Here is a 23989-nt window from a genome sequence, read left to right as displayed (position 1 = left end):
CTTGTACCCATGGCTCTCTATCAACAGTTGGAAAATGACAAAGAGAATCACAGGTTAGAGAAAAATAAAAGCAGACATCATCCCTTGTGGCTATTCCTGTGCACACAGAATGGAACGTGTGCACGGAAAGATGTAGTGAGTGCACTGCTGTTTGCAAATCTGCTCCAGCATCATTTACTCATTTACATTATCTGTCTGATACTGTTAAGCTTCTGACTTTGGAACCCACACCTCCCCTGCGATAAAATCTGCTATTTTTCATATCCAAAGATGACAGTACTGATCCACCTACTCACTGCTTTTCTGTCTGAAGGCTACTATCTAGTAAAAGGAACCGCCCAAGATAATCACCCACATTTCTTTAGAGGGGAAAGACTGTACTTTCTGTAATTCATAAATGCATCCAGCAGACATTAATTAGAGGCCTGCTAAGTACAAGGCACAGTGCTCAAAACTCAGCAGTTACAGAAATGAGTGTAATCCTTGAATACTTTTTTTTTTAAAATTTATTTATGATAGTCACAGAGAGAGAGAGAGAGAGGCAGAGACATAGGCAGAGGGAGAAGCAGACTCCATGCACTGGGAGCCCGACGTGGGATTCGATCCCGGGTCTCCAGGATCGCGCCCTGGGCCAAAGGCAGGCGCTAAACCGCTGCACCACCCAGGGATCCCCCCTTGAATACTTTCTTACAAGTCTCCACCTCTGAGAAGTCTCTGGGCCTGGCTACTCAAAAAAATGCCTATCATCCCTCACTCCAATGATCTCTGTCCTCTAAGCATACTTCCTCATTCTAGATTTCCAACTGTTATTTAAGAAGCTTATATAGCCTTCTCCCCTACAAGGCTGAGAGCTGTTCAGAGCAAGCTCCATGTTTCATTCATGTAACCAACCATTCCAGCCCAACCTATTCCCATCCCTCTAGTGAAGTAGTCTACAGAAGTAGCTCCTCACCGTGGTCAAAAGACATACTTAATCCTCTTCTTAAAAGCTCAGCTGTGCTTTAATGCTTCCTGACCACTCTTTTTCTTAAAACTTGGTTACACAGCAGAATTCAGCAAAGCTCTGTCCCAAGCCATCTTGTCATCCTAGCTTTCCTCCTCCTCTGTGCCTGACTTTACTATCTATAAGCCAACTACTCCCTTTCCCCTGAGCTGCAGGCCCATAAACTCCCAAGTGTTTACTTGACATCTCTACCTGGATATCTCAAGAAGAGATCTTTATAATTTCCAAAACTCAACTTAGGAGCGATTCTCCCCAGACCTAGCCTTCCTCCAGTACACCTATCTTCGAACGATCAGTACCTCTCCAGGTATACACATCACAAACCTGGGTGTCTTCTTTAACATCTCTCTCTGACCCCTGAAATCCAACCCACTACCCAGCCCTGCAGTCCTACCACTTCCTCAACATACCTTATGTTTCTACTTTTTTTCCATCCCCTTTGCTAAGATAAGAAACCAGCTATTATTTCTCATTTGAGCAGTTGCACTAACCTTGTCTTTCCACCATTCTGCTATTCCCAAATCCACAGTCCGCACTGTAGTCAGAGCTGGTTTCTTTACACAAATCAGATGTCAATGCCTCTTCATAAACCCACCAATGACTTATTAGGGTTCTTGGGATAAAGACCCCAGCCCCAACAGGTCTCAAATTGCTCTTGGAGATCTAGCCAGCTCCAAGTTTCCTTCAGTTCTTTGAAGATGTATGTATTTATTTGGGGGGGAGGGGCCAACAGAGAGGGGGAAAGACAGAGAATCTGGAGCAAATTCCAAACCAAGCACAGAGCCTGACTTGGGGCTCAATCTCACAACCCTGTGATCACGACCTGAGCCGAAATCAAGAGTCAGATGCTTAATCAACTGAGCCACCCAGGTTCCAACCCCCTTTAAAAAAAGAGAGAGAGAGAGATTTATTTATTTGAGAGAGACAGAGTCATTCGGTTCTTTGAAAGCCCCAAGCTCTATACAACTCTATACCACTCTTGCTGTTCCTTCTGTCTGGGATACAATTCCTTGCTCTCTAGCCTCTTTAGCCAGTTAATCTGTACTGGCACTGAGATCTCTAATGTTACTACTTCTTCAAGGAGGTCTTCCCTGACCCCCAGTCTAGGAAGGCCCTCCCACTCCATGTTTTGTTTTTTTTTTCTAATTGCTTATGATGGGTTTCTAATATGCTAATCTGTGTTATTATTTGCTTAATCTGATGTCCATTTTCCAGGACAGATTAGGAAGTCCCTCAGAGAGGTACCTTGTCTCTTTCAGTCATTTTATCACCCAGGATGCATCGCAGTATAGATAGTAAATGAAGAAGGGAAGGGAAAAGCAACTTGTATGGCATGCTTAGAGCTCAACATCACAGGTATTTGTCAACTGGAACTTTTAATAATAGAAGAGTCAGTGACGTGCCTCAGGAACCATAACACAAAGTAAACTGTGATCATTGTTATAAGAGATGCAAAATACTGGAAAAACAGGAAGGAGAAAATGCTCGGTAAATCGGTAGAAGGTTTCATGGAGGAAGTATCACGGACAACTCATCTAGAAGAATGGGTGAATTTAAACACGCAACATGTGCAAACTATTCATCTGTGTACCCCCGACGATGCTGACACTTAGCAGTTGTAGGTTTCCCCGCACTAACTGTCTATAGGAATTAATAGAAGTCTTCACAAAATAATTACTTGCCTCAAAGATGTTTCAATATAAAACATTTGCTCCAATTCTTAAATTCAGGAAGATTCTCAACAGAGATCTTTCTTTTTTTTTTTTAAGAAATAAACTTCTGTCATATAACAAACTAAAGAAAGTTTATCATTTGCCATCATGCCAAGATAATTTTTAAAGTAAATATGTATTCTGGGAAACCTACCGTTACTATGAGGCCAAGAGTGTACAGTGGCACTTCTCACCAGAGCTTCATCTACTTTTCCACCCGTGGGATTATCTACATACTGTCGGCCCTGCTCCAAGGCATTAAAGCATTCCGTCCAGTAATCATTATTATCTGCTTGTACCCGGTCATAACTCCAGCTTACACAGGGAAGAGTCTGACGACTGTTAGAGGAAATATAGTCCAGGAAACTCAGTGAAGCAAAAGGTTGTGTATGTTGATTCTGGAGGAGGAGGAGAAGGCTTATAGGTGGCTCCTGGGATTTTCTGGCTCCTTCCATCTGAGGAAGGAAGGTAGTCTGACACATCATTAAGCGCCTCTCCGCAGCCTGACCAATATCAGAATTCTTCCCAAAAATATCCAACTCATCTTCCAGGAAGAGTCCCGAATTATAGCCAAGTTTACGATTCATAATCGCACTAAACCCACAGGTACAGCGATATTGATCCTCATTGGAAGAGTCAGGGATGTAAAGCCCAACATCCGCCCCTTTGATGTTCATGTTGCAGGCACAGATGCAACAGCTGTCAAAATTTCTGTCTTTAAAGATATTCATCACAGAATCTGAGAGAATCAGGGTGACATAGAGACTGTGGGCTTCAGGAATTGGCTGCATGGTGGCAGGCTCCACAGAGTTAAGGGGCCGTGTGGTAGAGGGGGTAGAGGCTGGTGACCCCTGATCGGTGCTATCATATTTAACTGACCCTTGACCACTGGCAGTGCCCCCACCTCTGGGAGTTCTTGGGGTCCTGGGGGTTCGTGGTGTGGGGACGGAGAAGCGAGGGGTTGCTGGAGATGGCAAAACTCCTGCTCCACTGTTGCTGGCTGGGGCAGCGCTGTTCAACGTCACTGGTGTGTTCATCTGTGGTGTATTCAGATAGTCTGGATCTGCTAGGCTCCCGACACTAGGCACATTACTGCAACAGAAATACCAAATGAGAACAGGTGTGTGTCACAGATGCTGGAATACACACTCTATTACCCCACCTGGCCTGCACATTTACCATTTATGCATGCTATCACTAGGTATATTCAATTTTTTCTTTAAAAAAAAAAAGGATTCAAAGGAGTCAGTAAAGTACATGGGAAAGCAAGAAACATGGCATGAAGAATAACACACTACAGCATTTTCCTTCTACTTATTCCACATCTAAGCAATCTTCACGTTAATCTTTCAAGGGAACTTTACTGTTTTTATAAGAAAACATGGTGCTCATTTGCTTCAACGTGGATGGAACTGGAGGGTATTATGCTGAGTGAAGTAAGTCAATCGGAGAAAGACAGTGTATGTTCTCATTCATTTGGGGAATATGAATAATAGTGAAAGGGAATATAAGGGAAGGGAGAAGAAATGTGTGGGAAATATCAGAAAGGGACACAGAACATAAAGATTCCTAACTCTGGGAAACGAACTAGGGATGGTGGAAGGGGAGGAGGGCGGGGGGTGGGGGTGAATGGGTGACGGGCACTGAGGGGGACACTTGACGGGATGAGCACTGGTGTTATTCTGTATGTTGAACACATACAGAATATTTTTATTATTTTATACTTTTATAAAATATAAATATTTTATATTTTATATTTATATAAATATAAATATTTTATATTTTTATTGAACACCAATAAAAATTAATTTATTAAAAAAAAATAAAGACAAAGAAAAAAAAAAGAACAACTCAAGCTCTAAAAGCTGATGAGGTGTTTTAATTATTTCGTTTCACATGTGGAAAGAATAAATCTGAAGGAAATAGCTAAAAAAAAAAAACATGGTGCTAAAAAAAACAAACAAACAAAAAGAAAACATGGTGCTGGGTTTGGTCAATGAGTTTTGAAAACTTAAGTGGAACATTAACACATGAGTTCAGATGCTAAGTTAGCTAGAAGACCATAGGGTAAAATTTCCATCTAATTTGCAATTACATTTTTGTCATTTTTTAAAATTAAAAGTCTACCACTGTACTTGTCCTCTGAGGCTATAATCCATTTATGACTCTAAAGCAGTTACAATCAAACACATAGGAACATTTGCAATTTTTCTAATTTTCAAAACACAGTCCTGTCTAGGCTTGCATTTTTATAGACTGAGTGGCCATGAAGGAATTCAATTATAGGAAACCCACTAGCTACTACTACACTGTAATTAATACCAATATCACATATGTAGCTAGGAGACCTCAATATTAATTATATAAACTGCACAGTACACATATTGTATCATAGCTTCCAAACTTCTCTAACAGATTTCTGTGGGGCAGTAGACAATTTTAATTCATTTTTAATTTTCAATATGCTATGCATTACCTATAGCACAATTATTTTTAGTTCCCCAGAGACTGATCACATTGTGTTATCTATTTTTCAAAAGTAATGACTTCTTTTTGGACTAGCCACACACACACACAAAAACAAAACAGGGTCTATAATGTCCTGCTATTCTATTATTGTAAAAAAAAATTTTTGATAGACATTCTTAAATGTACATGTAAAACAGCAATGGACCATTCTTTCCAATTAGAAGGTATCAAAAGAATACTGATTTCATCTAATACTTAATGTTTTCTTGAAATCTCTTAATACTGTGCTTAAACTAATGTTCTTCCAATAAACTGCATATTTATTCACTTATAATTTGAAAGAAGAATGTCATAAAGTAATGGCTCTTCAAATAATATTCTTGTGATGTTTAATTACCTATGCCTAAACTACCAGCTTAAAAATCCAAATCAAGCACTAAAAAGAAAAACTGAGGCACAGTGGTATCTTTGAGTACAGATAAAAAATGACCCAGAAAACTTGATTAGCAATCACTGCTATCTCAGAGACCAAAATAATAAGTGTGTAATAATGATCTTTACTCTAATTGGACTCCTTTCAGATTTTCCTATTTGACAAAACCCTAAAATTATTATACAGTTCAGATCAGAAAAGGAAACTACAACTACTAAACTGAAAACCTAAATAATTAAATTGTTCCCTAGGTAGTAAGAATGGTTTAAGTTTGTATACCAACCTGATTTTTCCCATTCAATAAAAATGAACTGAATACCAACCTCATGCTAGATGCTAGGCATTCAACAGTAAAAAAGAGGAAGAAAAGTTAGCTCACAGCAAGTATGTCAGGTGTCGAGCAAGTGAGTGCTGGGGTGCTGAGTGTGACAAAGGGGTGGCCAGGGTGATAGAGACCCCAGCAGAAGGAATTCACATAGTCTAGAACTGTGCTGTCCAATAAGGTTATCACCAGCCCTATGTGCTAAATTTAAATCAACTTAAATAAAACTAAAAATTCAGTCTTGGTCTCAACTAGCCCCATCTCAAGAGGTGCACAGCTACAACATCAGGGCAGGGGATGCCATACTGGAAGATGCAAATACAAAACATTTCTTTCATCAAAGAAAGTTCTTAACAGAACCAGTTTAGAATACCAAAGATCTTTGGGATAGCAAGTGATAGATTTAATAGATCTAAACAATGATCTAAGTTATTTATTATTTATATTATCATCCAGCAAAGAGTCTCACATCACTTTTTTGAGGAGCTTGTGTAAGAAACTAAACTGTCAAATGGGTTCCTGGAGTTGCTGCATTGTTTGAGAATGGTGTGGCAACTCTTCTGGGCTTATCAGCTCTGCTGTGCTATATTAGTCCCTACTTAAATACTGGAGCACGGCAGCAGAAAAGGAGCCAGGGGATCATCACCAGGGTACTTTTGAGCACATTCTTTCATCCTGCTGGCGAATTGTTATTGCCACAATACTTCCACAACCATTAGAACCTTTCAAAAATCTTGTATGGGAAGCAGAGCCAGATCATACCATTTTAAAGAAGGGAGAGACTCAGGTAAGCTAGTCTTTTAAGGCCATATACAGGTGTAAACAAAAAAGGCAGGATTGGAGTCCTGTGACATTACGGCTGTACCTTCCCAAGTCTGGGTTCTTTTATCCTACATGCTGTCACACTTTTTCATTCTGACATTGACTTTACATAAGTAAGCATAAAGCCTGTTTATGACATTAAAGTTGGTTTCATCAAGATGGTTTTATGTGATGTCACAACTGTAGCCCACAGACTGGATCAGGAATTTGTCTTATTGGCTCCTAAAATGTGACTCTGAATTAACTACCAAAATTTTTTTTAAAAAGGAGATTTACATAAAAACGCAGACCTCTAGTCGCCCACATTCTTGCCTGAACAATGCACTATAACTGCATAGCAAACAGTCCCTTTAAGTGAAGCATAATCTTAACAGTTCCATCAGAGACCCTGCTCTTTCCTACTGTCCCTCAGGATGACACTGACCAGCAGTGGTGCCAAGTCTTTTGCTTTATCCAATCCATGTCATCCACATATTGTTTACCTGGTCCTGACAGAAATTTGAGCTTATGGCCTTATATTTTAAAGCATTTAAATTGTTTAATTAAGAAATGATTCATCATAGGGAAAACCGAGTCTACACTGTTGACAGACTACCCTTCTTTGACATAGTTAAATGTGCCCACGTTACAATAAACACCTCTTCTTCCTTCTTCTGTATCATACCACCCTTGTTACTGCTTTCTTATATGATGTGGGGTCAGCATGAGAGAAAGTCTCTATGTTAACACTTCATTTTAAAGTGTCTTAAGTAAGCGTATTTGGAACCACAATCTATATAAATCAAATACCACCACTATCCAAATAACATTATCAACTCCAATCTACTGCTTGATTCTGTAGCAGACACTGATATGATACTAAACTAGCATGAACACCATGGTTCTCTATACAAATAGCCTTAATTTATCCATATACATGAAATTTAGTTAGAAAATATGCACATTTTCAACACAAAATAATGTGCACAAAAACACGAATGTCCAAGAAAGGAAAGTTTCAAATGACATGCTGATGTTATCATTTTAAATACTTAGCTAAGATCAAAACCACACTCAATAGGGCAAGAAACGTGACATGGTCCCTGCACCTACTTGTAGCCATCTCTATTGAAAATGGCTGCAGGTGGCATGGGCAGTTGTTCAATTTTAGGAGGGATTGCCCATGAAGGCCGAAACAGACAGGCATCAGGTATCTTCAGAGGTAGCAGGCATTGGCTCGGCAACATCTTCAGTGGAGCAAACATGGAGGATCCCACCAAAGGTTGAAAGGTTGGAACTTTGTGCACATAAGAAAAGTCCTGTGAGAAAACAAGGAGAGTCCAGTGATAATGCTGGTGAACAACTAAAGACATATAACAACAGTAACAAAAATGAGTGGAATTGAGTATTTCTCTCATCTAATCAGCAGAAAATGTTAATGACAAAATTTTAAATTAATCTAGACATTATAATAATATACCAAGCAATGTACCTCTTAAAAATTTATGTATAAACAGCATATAGATATACTATTTTGAAGAAGATGTATATGAATCTGCTTGAAAATCACCCTGCCTTGATAAAATTAATATGTTGGCAATTACCTTTACTTCCTCTGGCTTGGGACTTCCTAATCCATCTTCTACTTCCATTTTGAATTCAGTGAGCTGTGTTGATACCATACTGACCATAGGGCTCTCCATCATGCCTAATGCTGTCACTGTCTCTGAACTGATTCCATCTTTATAATTCATCACAGGAGAAAATGCAGGGTGCTGTTCTAAAGAAGGAGGAGTGGGGAACATCCTTTGCAAGTCTGCAACTGCTGAGAGGAGAAGAGAGGAGAGGAGAGGAGAGGAGAGGAGAGGAGAGGAGAGGAGAGGAGAGGAGAGGAGAGGAGAGGAGAGGAGAGGAGAGACAATATTTAACAGGTAAGACTTCTAAAAAATCCCAGTTTGTAGGCAGGCACCCCACCTGCCATCAGAAATAATGCTAACTGAATGGTTGTATCAGTTACAAACAGTATTAATCATGGAAGTCTCTAAGAAGGTGGCCATCAGCAGAAAATTATCCTTTTCTAGAACTTTACCACTATCCCCTTGATGCTTTATGATTTGACTTCACGTTAATTAAGAGAACAAAGTTTATATAACCTACATATTTCTTCTAATAAATGACTGCCTGAAGAGTATAAGGAGATGAAATAAGTAGAAGCTGGAAGAAATTAAATGGAATAACTGCTGAAAGTTCTATCTCTGCTTACAAATATGTATGAAATATTTCAGAATTACATGAAAATGTCCTATAGCAAATTTTTCACAGAAAATCCATCAGGCATTTATACTAAAAAAATAAAAAATAAAAAATAAAAAAAAATTGTTTGCAGCTACAATGGTGGTTTAGATGTAGTAGGATTACTTGGCTAGTCTGAAAAAATCCACCACATTCACTGCTCTTTGGGGAAATGGTTCCACACTGACATTAAATGCTGCCCATATGGACATTAAAATGAAACTTCATAGGTTTAATATTCCTACCTAGAACCAAAAGAGAATTTACTGAAAATCAACAATTAAAAAAAAAAAGTATCTTTTAAGAAAGACTTAAAGCAGTGACTCTCAATCCTTTTTTAAAAGAGCATTTTAATATACCAGAAGTTAGCCATCATCATCATCAACTGGGGCCCATGAAAGCAACTGGGGTTCGAAAGCAAGAGCAGATATAATGTAATGCAAGTTGGAAGCTTGACCACTAGGGGGTGTCCTATACAGCAAATTTATGTATACATTTGGAGCCATGAATGTAAGTCTGTTCTGGAATGGCATCGGATGTCCCAGTTTCCAAACACATTGCTCTTTCTAGAAGCTTCAGCATTGAAAGAGGCAAACAGTAACCACTGAATAGACTAGGATACGACCTCTAGCTCTGAATCAGAAATTAATAAAGAACCACTGCATCACACTCTGCCCTGGGCTGGAGTCTGAGACAGTGCTGTATGAATCAGCAGCAGGACCCTGAACAGTTCCACAGCTCAGTGCTGCTACAGTCAGGGCAGGTCACTCCTCCCTGGGGGCCTTGGATCCTTCATCTAAATGGCTGGATAGATGTGTGATTCTCACCAGGCTTGCTTTCTTTCCTTTGTTTACGGGGGCAAGGGGAGGCTTCCACCAGATGGGAGGCAGAAAAAAGGTGAGAACCTCTGCATGAGATGATCTTTACCATGTTTCCCAGTTAAACAATAAGATAATCTGGAATACTTTACCCTCTCTTGGCCTCAGGTGCTTATCTGTAAGACAAGGGAAGGAAGAGGCCAACAGACAGGATCTCAGATCCCAACTTTCCCTCTCATTAGAGAAGCTCCATTTCCATTTATTTCCTACAGTAGGATTCTGTATAAGATTTCATTAAACAAAATGGTGCCTGCTGCCGCCAAGAAAAAGAGAAAGAAAAGGAAAACGGGGGGTGGGGGTGGGGTTGTGGGGGAAAAAACTCAAGTAGATCTTCAAGGCCCCTCTTGCCAGGACAGTATTTTACTATTAAGAAACATAACAATTCATAGAACTAGGGCTACAAGCCAAGCCAGAAACTCCCAGAGAACCACTGGAGTCTGAGGAGGAAAAACAGGTCTTCAAATGTAGCAGCAACCAGATCAGTAATTTTCTTTAAAACAAGACTGAAGAAGAAAACAAAAAAAAAAGAGAGAAAAAATAAAACAAGACTGAAGACTTTAATATTGAGTTAGGTTATACTTGAAATACATCCATCATCTTTATCTTTTAGTCCCTACTCCTTCTTCCAAGTCACAGAAAGAGCAGCTATGGGTCATTTTTAATATAAAATTAATGTTTAAGTATAACATTTTAAATTCTAAGTTCACTTCATAAAATCTTCAAACTCCTATTGCATTATAGATTTTAATCACCAAGCAAATACTTGGAAAATAAACTGTACAAATTCTCTTTGTGTTAAAATGACAAATGAACTTAAACAGAGCCTTTATTTTACATGTAAGTATTCTGGCTATGGTATAAAATTCTACCAAAAATTATTTTATTAAATTAGCTACTAAACTTTGTCTGAGAAACGTAATAAAGACATTTCTCACCTGGGGATACTCAAATTCTTTGAAGCTACCTAACACAGTTGTAGATCTCAAATTTTTTTTTTTTTTGGTATATCTCAATTTTCAACACCTTCACCACCTTGATATTTTTTATCAAAGGTAAAAGAGAACACAAAAAAAGTACGGTAAGTAATATTCCACCTGCCAGAGACTCACTTCAGAAAGTAGCCTTCACTATTCTTACTATCAGATACTTTTTTTTTAAGATTTTATTTTTAAGTAATCTCTACACCCAACATGGGGTTCGAACTCACAATGCCAAGATCAAGAGTTACATGTTCCACCAACTCAGCCAGCCAGGCACCCCATTATCAGATATTCTTAAGGAAACTCTTAACCTCTCTAGCTTCAAGTTCCTCATCTGCAAAATGGCAATACTATCTACCTCATATTTTTTTGTACACATTAAATAACATAATGTACACACACTTGAATACTTCACCATGTAACATCTAAACATTCAGTAAGTGATAAAGCCTATAATAATTGGTCTGCCCTCCCCATTTTTGTTTGGCTGGGAAAGGGATGATTTTGCTGTTAAGTTACAAGGAATTTCTGACAGGATGTGACCCTAAACAGGTTCTGAGATGAGAAAAGGAACTGCAGTCAAAGAGGGTAAGTCAGAAAGATGACAGAAACCCAGAGAAACATTCTAGTTCTCCAAAACAGAAAACCATGGCTTGTTTGTTTGATTTTTATCCTTAAAAATGCTAAAGTGAGGGTGGGAACAGCTACCAGAATGGGCTGGAATTGAGGTGTATTATTGTATATATTATTATAACACAATACTACCTTAACACAGACTTGATGCCAAAATTAAATCTAGTTATTACTATGTGTTGCTTTTCTCACTATTACATACACAAATGAATAATTATGGACATAATCTGTCAAATACAGTATCCATTAGCCACATATGGCTATGGAGCACTCAAGCCAAGGGTCGTCCAAACTGAGATGTGCTGTGTGTATAAAATATACAACAGATTCTAAAGAGTTAGTACAAAAAAAAAAAAGAACTATCAAATATCTCAATATTTTTTACACTGATCACATGTAAAAAATGACACTATTGGTTATATTAGGTAAGTATACTAATTAAATTAATCTTACATGGTTCTTTTTTACTTCCTTTAATGTAACTACTAGAAAATTTAAGACTGCTATATGGCTCTCATTTGCAGCTCACACTGTATTTCTATTAGACTGGATGGTGCTGTTCTAGACACTAAATTTTATGTCAGTCTTTCTACCTCAAAGTACAAAAAAGCTCTTGCAGAGATGAGAACTTCTTACCATGTTATTTCATTGTCATGTCTTGGGAGGAAATATTGCATACATGTTCATATACACACACATACACACATTTACACATGCATACTTTGTGCACATCGAAAGATCCCATTTACCCTTATGTATCTATACTTTCCAAAGCTTATATATGTAAGTATAAATTAATCAAATTTATCAAATTAATTTTTCAATTAATCAAATTAATTAAATTTCAATTAATTAATTTTTATAAGTTGTACTTTATCATAACATTTTGAGTTGCTTCTTTTTGAAACAATTATTTTCTGAATAAAAATGAGATAAAGAAGAGAGTATACCATATACTTTCCTGGGCAAGGACACTAACAATGATTTCTGAGTACAATATTGTGAGTTCAATAACCTTGGACAAGTCATGTTTTAACATTTAACATCACAACATATAACTTAATGTCAAAAAGGGCAGAGGATTAACTGGTTCAATACAAGGGGAAAAATTCATTCATCTAACCTATTCCATATGTATCTATTTTAATATTGTTTCTTTTAATCTGTGAATTCTATGTTTGCAAAATCTGTAGTGCAGAGTAATAAAAAAAGAAAAATGTTTAATTAAAAAAACTACAGCAACTGGCTGGCTACCATTATTCATTTTCATACATGTCATGCTTGAGAAAGCTTTGCATATTTTAAAAAGCTATGGATCTACTAAAGCTGTCAAAATCCAATCTCTGTATACTTCACACTTCTACATTTGAGTAAATCAGCACACATTTATAGGTTCATAAAACTTTTTGACTCATCCCTATGACATAGTGGTTTTTCCCCTCAATTTGTTCTCATTACCAGCTGAAGTTAATGAGATGGTATTAAAGAATGATTTGCAATGGAATTATGTTTCTGCTTCTACTGTCTTTTCTCTTGTAGAATAATGTAGTTTCCTACAATGAAGAGTAACTTTAAAAAAAATTTCTCTTCGTGCTGTCATACACAATAAACTGTTTGATCTCAAAAGGAAACACAAACTTCAATATGAATTAGAAAAAGAACCACAAAAAAACAAATGATCATCATCCTTGTGTAAATCAAATTTTTTGAAACATCTTACACAAACTCTTATAGTGGAATATCACTTTGAAAGTCACTGTATAAAAAAGAAAAATGAAAGTCACTGTATAGCATTTATCCTACTAGGAAAAGGCTGTTAGAGAAACAAACATAAAACACATTTATCTACATTTTTAACCAGAAGAGTTCATTCTTAATTTGAAAACAAAAGCAAAAGGAATTCAAACTAAAATGGTCTCTTAGCTGCCTGCCCCATCTTAGAAATTCCAACTTAAACAGGTTTTAATTCACAGTTAATATTCTGTTAATAGTAAAGACAGACCTCCTAAGCCGTAAAAAGAAAAGGGGGGGAGGGGAGGAGGGACAGAGAGGCATCTCAGATAAAACATCACTGAATATGAAAACATTTTGTAGAAGTTATAAATAGTAAGCCAAAGCTCAATTTCCTTTTCTTACTTGGTGGGTAAGGAACAGCAGCTCTTCCATCCTTCCCAAGAGGTCGATCTTCTGCCCCAACTACAGGCATTTTGGATGAACGCAGCGCAGGTGATACAGCCTTAAGAAAAGATTGTTATTATTAAAACAGGGCAACACATCTGAATATAAGTAGAGCAGCAGTAAACTATTTCTTAACATATGCCTAATGATATTTTGGAATAAAAGAAAGATGCTTCCTTACATGGTGTTTACAAGTAAACTTCTAAAAATACCAGCAGACAGTGAAGCCAAGGAGAAGGCTACAAGCTTATCAAGAATAAAAACCAGAGTGACGGAGTCTTCTTTGCATGGATCTGGTAAGGGCAGACTGCACCATCAAAGCACAACTTACATTCCTTAAGCAAATCTTCCTCCCAGGTCATTAGGGAAGTGGTTTAGAGACACAATAATTAAATTAGGGTGGTGACTCCAAGGAGTAATTGGCTATCAGTCTGGTTTTCCTTCTGTTTGGAAGCAGGAAGTTTAAAAAGGTGACCTCAAGCCCTCTCAAAGTATTATTCTTTTATTTTTCACCACAGGAAAAAAAAAAAAAAACATATATCTTCAGCTCCTATCTCCTCCACAGTTACTGTTTATCTTCATAAAAAATAACCTTATCACACAAAACCACGGAGATATGTAGAGAGGGCTTTTCTTTGTTATTCAAAATAAATTAAGTTCTTTAATAGGCGAGATTATCTTTAAGAACGCAATGAATTGGTGGCAAGGTAAACAGCAAAAAAGAAAAAAAAAGATTCTCACAAATAGAAGGCCTTTTACTTATGTATACTTATTCCATGTCACAAGGTTGAAATGCAAAATTAAATTCAAAGACATTTAAGATGAAAACTTGGACAAAGAACCTCACAACACCAGTTATCAGTAAGATGAATTAGCAAAAGGATTCTAAGGCAAGCGATTCTCTTGATTAAATGCCAGGCTAGAAATCAGAGTAAAGCAAAAACAATCATTTCAGAGAAATGAAATTAGATTAAAAATATCCAACCCTCCTTTACATATTAACGTTACTAAGAATACATTCTAAAAACAAAGTAAACATATCTTCATTTAGTTCAACAGTAATACATAATTTATACAGAGATAAGTACAATGACTCTGAGTGCAAACAACAATCACTAGAGATGGTAGTTGTGAACAGTCCCCAAGCTACTCTGCAATGCTTGTTTTTTAACCCTTTCTCATTCCTCCCTTTCTACTTCTTTTTGATTCCTTGTTTTTTCATATTTCATCCTCACCTTCACCACCAAAGCATCTCACCAAACCCAAAGGATCACTAAAACCAATCCTAGTAATACCTGACTTTAGGGAGATAGTTAAGTTTAAAGAGACTCTCCAATGCCTGTATCAACAATTTCTTATATTACAGTTTTTCTCATTGCCATGTCCTTTTTCTTCACATAGCCAACTGCCTGAATTGAGGAGGTCCTTGTGTTTTAATTCAATAAAAGTTACCACACAGTATTCATGCTTTCTGTGTATGAGACTGATGAAAACCAGGAATCGCTTCTTTTCTGTCAGTTTCACACTCAGCAGCCTTCATAGAGGGACACGTTATATAGGCAGAGTTCGCAGTCCAAAGCCATAAGTGTGGCCAAAACCTTCCTAACCTTGTCTATCTTTACTCATTACTCAGAGAGCAGACCAATGGTCTGGTCTCTATCTCCCCAACTTCCCCAGCTGGTTCATTCTTGTTGCTTAACCAAGGCTCATTCCAGGCTCAAACTAAAGTCTCTCCCCTGCCTCTCATTAACCCTGTCTCTCCACGTTTTAAGTCAAATCCATTCTTGGGGACCATTATGATCTCATCATCTTCTAAGTACTTAACATTACTAATGGTGTATAATATCTGTTAATCAGATCCATTTTATTTTAAACTGAGAACAAGCTTTAGAATTCTGATTCCTACTTAACCTTTAAGCCTTAAACACTGCTCACCTGTCATTTTATACTTGAACATCCAGCATCTTTAGACGCAGGTCAATTACTGCACTCACAGTAATAAGCATGCATGTGTATATTTATTTATATACATTTTTAAGTACATTTTAAACGTTATGTATTTGCTATTTCTCCCGGAGGTCTGTGAGTGCCTCAAGTGTAAGGGCAGTAATATAATAATACTTGTAACCTCAAGTACACATCACAAAAGAAATGACCATCAAATGATTAACAAATATCTGGGAAATTGATGAAAGGGAGGGAAGGAAGGGAAATAAAGAAGTGAATGAAAAATAAACTAATAAACCTATTTCCTTTAAGAGAGGGCCTATCAGGGATCCCTGGGTGGCTCAGAGGTTTAGCACCTGCCTTCAACCCAGAGCGTGATCCTGTAGTCCTGGGATCAAGTCCCACACTGGGCTCCCTGCATGGAGTCTCATGGAGCCTGCTTCTCCCTCTGCCTGTGTCTCTGCCTCTCTCTCTCTCTCATGAATGAATAAATAAAATCTTAAAAAAAGAGAGACAGAGAGAGGGCCTATGAGTAAGATAGGTCCCCCAGAAATAAACAGGAACTTCTACTTGCCCAAAAATACAGAGGTGGTTAGGAGGACGAGGACATAAATTTTCTGACTCCGCTCAGCTGTTCTACCAAGAATTATAATTCTTATCTGTCACTTTAACCACATACCTTGTGTTATTTAACTTCTATGTACATAAGTCCTTTTTCCCTACAATAGTGCCCATCCTAAAAAGTATAGACCATATTGTTTATCTCTCAAAATGTAGATTATGTTCTGACTGATGAGATGAATAAAAACTTGTAGGGGCATTAATTTTAAAATGTGAGCTAAAAGGACTACATACTACACTTCTACTAGTCTCACGATATTTAGGATTGAAGAACTGAAAGTGAAAGATTTTAGTGTTTCCAACAGGAATAAACTAATAGAAAAAAAAAAAGCCATCAACAAACAGAACCCAAGGAGTGTTAGAGACTACACGGACAACTTTAAGAATCCTTTCAAAGTATACAAACATTTCTGTAGAACATTCTGAACCTAAAATTAGAGGCCCCCAAATTCCGTAGACCAAACAATAAGGAAATACTCCAACAGTGACCTAAGTCCTAAGTCCTCCATGTCTTCTGTTTTGGTAGCTGTGGCAGACTCACCCCAAGTTCGTCATCATCGGAATTGTCAAAGATGTTGTCTAAGTCATGCAGGGAAGGTGCCAGATCTGTCACCTGTGTAAGGCTACTGGAGCCAGCTCTGCCAGCAGCATTATCCTGCCGGACATCTGTGGGAAAGAAGGCAAAAATGCAGAATGAGCAACTTCATCTAGAGAGAAAGAGTGAGGAGAGGGCATGGATCTCAATGAGCAAGACCTGCCTGTGAATTCTTTCCCTAAGTTTTAAGTTAAATTTAGAGACAATTATTTCCAAATATGTTTATCAGTTTTGAAAGTAACTGAAAAACAAACTATGAAAACTTAAAGATGGGATCAAATTATTGCTATTACAGTAAAAATATAATCTAAATTGAGAAGCATCTCCCTTGCATTTTACTTTAGCAACAATCCAAGTGAGGCAAATAATCATTGTACACACCTGTTTTAGTAGCAGAACTGAAAATAGACATGGCATTTTTCCCATCAGGCACCGGCGTGGAATGACCTGGTGTAGTGACATCCTTGGTACCAAATCCATCCTCTGACTGTATAATAAATTCAGCCAAACAAAACACATGAACACCAACCCAAAGTGTGGAATATGAGGGAGAACACAAAGAATTAGAGGGTAGAATGGAACTTGTTATGAGCACAAGTATGATAAACCATGGTCTATGCAACCAAGGGAAATAAAATATATGTCTTTTTCCCTGAATTTAAACAGAACCCAAAACTCCCATACTTTCCCTCCAATCCTATTGAGTATTCTGAGTCAGTCTGGCTTTTATACCTAACCAGTACTGGTGGCATTTGATTACAGACCTGCCATAGTGTTAAAAGCTGCCTTTAATATAACATTTTAGAGGCTGAACTATGGTTCAAGCTTTCTGGATCTAGATAGATCTCTATAAAGGAATCTCTGAAGCATTCTTCTGAACTGTACAAGCCTCTTGCAATTGTTTTATTTCCCCTATTCTCAAGAATACCTCTTTAAATGGCCCAATATTTTAGAATGTTTGAAAATTTAAGGCTAAAGACAGCAGACACCCCCAGTACTCATTTTTATGACAATGAAACCAGTAAAATTAATACTGACACATCTAGGAGTAGTGTTGATATTAATTCAGATAGATACATAGGTAAAGCGCTTGGTTCAGTAAACATACTAAGCGCTCAATAAATAGATATTATCAAATTTTTTTCCTTACATTTTGGATATTTTGGAATAATTAAAAAGAAATAAGCAGGGAGCATAGGCCAACAAGAATTAGCATATGAGAGGAAACATGCACTGTACAAGCTATAGCCTGGAAAATATGAGGCTTCATTTATGTTTAGCTGACTTTTAAACAAAGGTGAGCCATGACATAAAAAGGAACAATACATTGTTCAATACAATAGTACCAAGAGCATGAATATGGGGACAGAGCAATCAGGCAAGACTATCTCAAACATTCTGCCTCAGAAGTTTTCCCACACATGTTGTACTGACATAGATCAAAAACCCACACCATGCTGGATGCTCTCTATGCTAAATGGTACCTTATTCTTTTTCAGGGAATCTTTCTCTGTCCCTTGTTTGCATTTCTTGTTTGCTGTAAAGATGTATTTTATGTCACCATCCTCAAAGGTGTATGGATCATTGATTTCTCCCAAACTGTCTCCAGGTTGTTGAGATAGAGGCAATGGGTCAAGGAAGTGGAGTGGCTGCATCTGGGGCTGCTTTTCTTGCCAGATTTTAAACCGTTTGTTAGGTTGTGCTAAAAGTCTAAAAGGGAAAATAAATGGCAATTTAAGCAAGATAAAGTAAAAAAGACTCATTTTTTTTTAAAAAAAGCATTTATAAAGATTTGGAAAACTTAAACTTAGAAAATTTATCTCTATAAAGAAGTTTTGGGATGCCTGGGTGGCTCAGTGGTTAAGTGTGTCTGCCTTAGGCTCAAGGCGTGATCCAGGATCAAGTACCACACTAGGCTCCCTCCATGGAGCCTGCTTCTCCCTCTGCCTATGTCTCCGCCTCTCTCTCTCTCTCTCTCTCTCTCTCTCTCTCTCTCTCTCTCTCTCTCTCTCTCAATGTGTCTCTCATGAATAAACAAAATCTTAAAAAAAAAAGTTCTTATAGAGATTATATTAACAAATAAAACTTAGTAGGTCTTTGTGAAGAATATGCTTTTGTTTCTGAGCCCACAGATTCCAGTTAAGAGCACAGACAGACCCTAAGGCCAGACTACCTGGGTCCAACCACGTTTAATCTGTGTCATTTCCTAATTGCTTGACCCTCGCTTCTTTCTCAGCTATGAAAATAAGGTAGTAATATGGTCACGGTGAAGATTAACTGAGATGGTCTGAATACATTGTGAAGAATAATGCATAGTTCAACAGCACTATAAATAGTATTATTATTAGATGCAGGATATATACCTGAATACATGCAAAGTCCTCCTTAAAAGTGTCGACATACAAAGAAAAGAAAACACTGACCACAACATGGAAAGTATCATAAAGCTCCATTCTTTGACTAACAAACAGGAGGCCAAAAATAAATTAATACCAATGTCCTAAATGCCACAATGAAACCTTTATATGCCAACATATTTAAATAACGTGTGAAACCTCACGAAGGACAAAAAAGCATTTGACTTTTTAGTGTTTTCCAAATGCAGAGTCTAGGAATGGTAAAGAAAAGCATCTTTCATTTTGGCTCTGAAGGGTCAGCATGGGGAGATGAGGAGGTAAGCCCTAACTCCAAGGGGTCGGTGGGCAATCACATGGGTGGTATCCACAGTTGCCTTACCTTTGCAATGCAGTGCTCTCTGAGTTTACCTCCATTTTGGCATCACATCTGTCACCCTGGAGTTCTGGGGGCCGGAACTCAGCATCATCAATGGGGGGGAGGCGATAACTGTGCCACCACTTGTCGGATGACTCGGGGTTCGAGGGCCTAACCCCACAATATAAGGCTGTCTCGCTGACCTCTGCCATCAAAGGCAGCCTTTGGCCTACGAGGACAGTTCTGTCATCCAGAGTCGACAACTGCTGAAGTTCTAGCCCATTTCCATAGAGGGCTGGGTTCACAGGGACAGAGGGCGGGTCCAAACTCTCCGTTTCCTGACCTCGTGGCTGAGGGCTGAGTGTTGGCGGCAGAGGGGAAATAGGGGAATGAGGAGAATCCATAGGATTCAGATTCATTTGCTTGCTTGTATTTCTGGAAGGCACGGCCATTTGTTTATCATACTTCCTACTGCTAGACACCTCTAAGGAGGAGTCTATCCCTGCCAACCCTAGCTTCTGTCCTGGTGTATCCTGCTCCATACAGAACTCATCAGCCACAGAGGGCCTATGGTGAAATGGTATCAAGGGTCTCTTTTGCAATTTGTCTCCCTTTTCCGGTCTTTCTGTTGTTTTGTGCTTAGACGCAGGAGGTGGTAAAGATGAAGATGATGACGGTCCTGCACTGAACCCTGGTTGAGATATTGCGGGAGGTCGATTGGGTCCTACTGCACAACGTTTTAAAAGTTTATGCCTGAAATGAGAATTAAAACAAGGTCAGGAAACACACACTTGAAATCTAACTGGACCATTATGACAGTACAACATTACTGCATCATTATAACATTACGAAGGAGATGCCTCTGACAAGGTTGTATCTTTTAAGCACACACCAGATGCACTAATACACTGAAATGGACTCTAAGTGTTCATTATTTTTTAAAGGACTAAAGACTGCAACACTGATGGAGAATGGTGAATCGATCACATACAAGTTAAGCAGGTAAGAGATGGACTTAACATTGCTAACCCCTACCAAAAGACTGATTTGAAAAATCCTCAAATCTTTCAAATTTGGTAAGGGCCTCAGCTAATGTATTCACACTGCATTTTAAAACCAAGAATAATGAGATCATTTGCGAAGAAAGAGAAGGTAAAAAAAGCTTCGATTTTTATCTTACAACACTCTACTAACTCAATACAGAAGGGTTTATAACAGTTTGTAGTATTGCAAATTAGGAATAAAATAATTATGCAATTCTCCCCCCAAAGAGTGAAATCAAAAAAATGAGTGTCAATCCTACAAATATTTAACAGAATAAACAGACTAGAAACCTTATATGACATTCTTATGGATAAAAGAGAACTTTGTATCTTCTAGACTCACAAAATTAGAAGTAAAAAGATGGTGAGTGAATACTAAAACAACACACGTAGACAAATGCATCTGTACTAAGCAGGGCAGCAAGTCTGCTCATATCTTAACACACTTCTTGGCAAGCACAGGTGTGAGATATTGCTCAGGAAGGGCCTACCAGATGATGCCTATGTTTAATCTGTGCAACAAAGTTATACAGCAGGTCAGCCAGTTCCTCCCAATATATAAATTCACCAAGGGAAAATGTGAGCTCTCCTGCCGGTGCAGCAGTAACTCTCTGAGGCCACTAGGGTGGCATTAAATTACTGCTGTATCGCACTCAATGGTGCCCTGGTGGGCAGTAAAACGGATTTGTGTGGCATAATGGGATGGTTTAGTGGGACAGCAGGATGGCCACTCTGCCCTATAAGGCCATGAAATAGTGTGCAGAGTGGACCATTCCATAATGGGCTTGGTAATCCTGCAGTAGATAATCTGAGAAGACTTCTGCTAAAATCTTTGCTACTCTTAAAAAAAATGTGACTTTGAAGAAGGTTGTTTAAGCAGCACAAGGCTATTGTCAATAAGGTAAAAATTGTGCTTTAAACCTCCAAGGCACAGTACCACAGTAAGAGTTGAATGTCTTACTGGAAAATATCTACTCATATCTTGTCTTTACATAAAACTTTTTCATTTGGATTTTCTCAAAGCATTTACCCACACCAATCCTTCAATAGATATTTTATGGTAGCCTCTTCAAAGTAAGGACTTTTTGCAAACCAGACAATCTTATAAAGTCATTTTTTTTCAATTGTATTTAATGACTCAGCTATATTGCAAATGATTATAATTAGGGATACACCAGTGAGTAACAGACTATCACCGCACATCTCTGTACATGTAAGAGGCTTCAGTGAAGCAGGTAGCAGGAAATCAGGCTCACAAGGCTAACTATATGGGTAGCCCTGTGATGGGAAGGAACCAGAAGCAGGATCAACTAGTGTAGAAACACACACTGGGGACGCCAGGGTGGCTCACTGGCTAAGCATCTGCCTTCAGCTCAGGACATGATCCTGGAGAGTCCAAGAATCGATTTCCGCATTGGGCTTCTTCAAGGATCCTGCTTCTCCCTCTGCCTATGTCTCTGCCTCTCTCATGAATACATAAATAAAATCTTAAAAAAAAAGAAAGAAAGAAAGAAAAGAAAAGAAACAAACACACAGTGGCTAAAAGAATGAGGCAAATAGATTATCATAGATATTTCAAAGAAATTCAATGTGAAATGCAAAAATAAAAAATTATCTACATAAAATGAAGAAAAAAATATATGGTAGTTTCTACGCTGAAAAGGGAAAACTGATAAAAATGACAACAGGATACTTGACTTGTGAGAAAACACACATCAATATTAAGGGTTTTTCTAAGAAGCACCCACCAAAATTTAAGACCAGAGTATATATGAGAAGTCAGGTCTAGAGATAAATATTTGGAAGTTGATGGAATGAAATGCATAACTACAAAAAAACCTGAGGTATAAGAACCTGGTGAGGCAACAGAGGAATGAGTCCAGAGGACAAAAGAAAAAGTATTACTTATATGTCAGGTAAAAATAATTCAAGGCAGCAAATAAAAATGTCATAGAAATCAGCAAAAAGAATAATTAACAGGTGAAAAAAATTTAGATTAAGTAAAAGAGGAGCAAAAATAAGATGAGTGCACAAGCAGAGATAAATACATTGACATTTTCCTCCTAGGTATTTTGTAAAGGTGGCCCATAACTTGGCTGTGAGCTGTTTAGAAATCAATGTTAATAAGAAAAGGCTTTTTGTCATAAATTTACAATGGCCTAGAAACAGAAGTAAAACAGGTACTCAGCTGGTTTACCACACCCATCCTGAGACTAGAGACAGATTCTCACATGCTCAGAGAGGATACTTAATGAATAAATAACTTCTTCAAAAACATCCTCCTTAAAAAATCAGTAGTGCATTTCATTAGGCTGGTACAACATCTCTCAAAAAAAAAAAAAAGCTGACTAGAAAGGCAGAGCTTGATAAAAAATAATCAACATTAGGGGCAGGGGAGGATGGGAAGATGGTGTCAAAACTACTGAAGAGTGTGTGTGTGTGTGTGTGTGTGTGTGTGTGTGTGTGTATGCACGCATGCATGCAGGTACACACACAGTTTGCATATATTCTCAGGGGTCATTTGACTGTCACCCTACCCTAAAACCAACTTATTTATGCCACATTAAGAACCCCTATCTAAACTAGGGAAATGAATGGGCATTTTCTAAATATACTTTATTATTAACAGAACTTTTTCTAAGTGTTGAGCAGTATCAAATGTGAAAATACATACTTTGGAAGTGAAGCTACTCTAAGTTGCTCCTTAAGTAAATACTCACCATTACATGTTCAATAGTCAACTGAGTTAGGGGTAAGGCCCATGGATACTTACGAAATCAAGAATCCTGGAGGCAACTAGTTGGCTCAGTTAGGTTAAGCATCCAACTGATTTCAGCTCAGGTCATGATATGAGGGTCGTGAGATGGAACCCCACGTAAGCCTCTGTGCTCAGGGTGGAATTTGCTTAAGATTCTCTGTCTCCCTCTCCCTCTGCTCCTACCCCTGGCTGTGCCCACTCCACACTCTCTCATGCACATGAAAAAAAAATAATAAAATCTTTTAAAAAAATAGAAAAAGAAAGAAATCTAAGAATCCTAATGAAAGCTCATGGCAAGATGACTCTTCACTACAAGGAGTGATAAGTCAAGGTAATATCCAGGAAAGCAAAAATTTTCTACAAAAATCAATTTAGGGTTCAAGTATCTAAATGGATGAACAACCATTTTAGCTTTTGCCAGATGTTACCAAATACCTGCCTCAAGCATCAAAACACATCAGCATCAACAACAAAAATTCTCTATGGAAGGTCTATTTAATTCAAATTCTATTAACTCTGGCCTACTTGTTTAATATTTATCTCTACTTTAAAATTAAGAATATTTAAATAAACTCATTTAAAGGGGAGCATAGCTACTGTGAAGAAATTTGT

The 23989-nt window shown here is 37.9% G+C and overlaps 1 protein-coding gene across 2 annotated transcripts in view; it reads right to left on the bottom strand.

Annotated features, from left to right (window-relative positions):
- The window catches only part of MED13L (mediator complex subunit 13L), a 299067-nt gene that overhangs the window by 27890 nt on the left and 247188 nt on the right, over window positions 1-23989 (bottom strand). The window contains exons 10-17 of one of the 2 annotated variants that reach the window (XM_055322293.1): window positions 19601-20329; window positions 18349-18574; window positions 17246-17351; window positions 16811-16935; window positions 13660-13759; window positions 8345-8565; window positions 7854-8059; window positions 2870-3807 (exon numbers count right to left, since the gene is read on the bottom strand). In XM_055322293.1, the coding sequence (XP_055178268.1) occupies window positions 2870-3807; window positions 7854-8059; window positions 8345-8565; window positions 13660-13759; window positions 16811-16935; window positions 17246-17351; window positions 18349-18574; window positions 19601-20329 (2651 nt within the window). The remainder of the gene's footprint in view (window positions 1-2869; window positions 3808-7853; window positions 8060-8344; window positions 8566-13659; window positions 13760-16810; window positions 16936-17245; window positions 17352-18348; window positions 18575-19600; window positions 20330-23989) is intronic. The other variant, XM_055322294.1, reaches the window with a different exon arrangement.

The sequence above is a fragment of the Nyctereutes procyonoides genome, unplaced genomic scaffold (genome assembly GCF_905146905.1).
Source record: "Nyctereutes procyonoides isolate TBG_1078 unplaced genomic scaffold, NYPRO_anot_genome, whole genome shotgun sequence".
Taxonomy (NCBI): Eukaryota; Metazoa; Chordata; class Mammalia; order Carnivora; family Canidae; genus Nyctereutes; species Nyctereutes procyonoides.
Note: the sequence above shows the minus strand (reverse complement) of the source record. Positions and strands in the feature narration are given on the sequence as shown.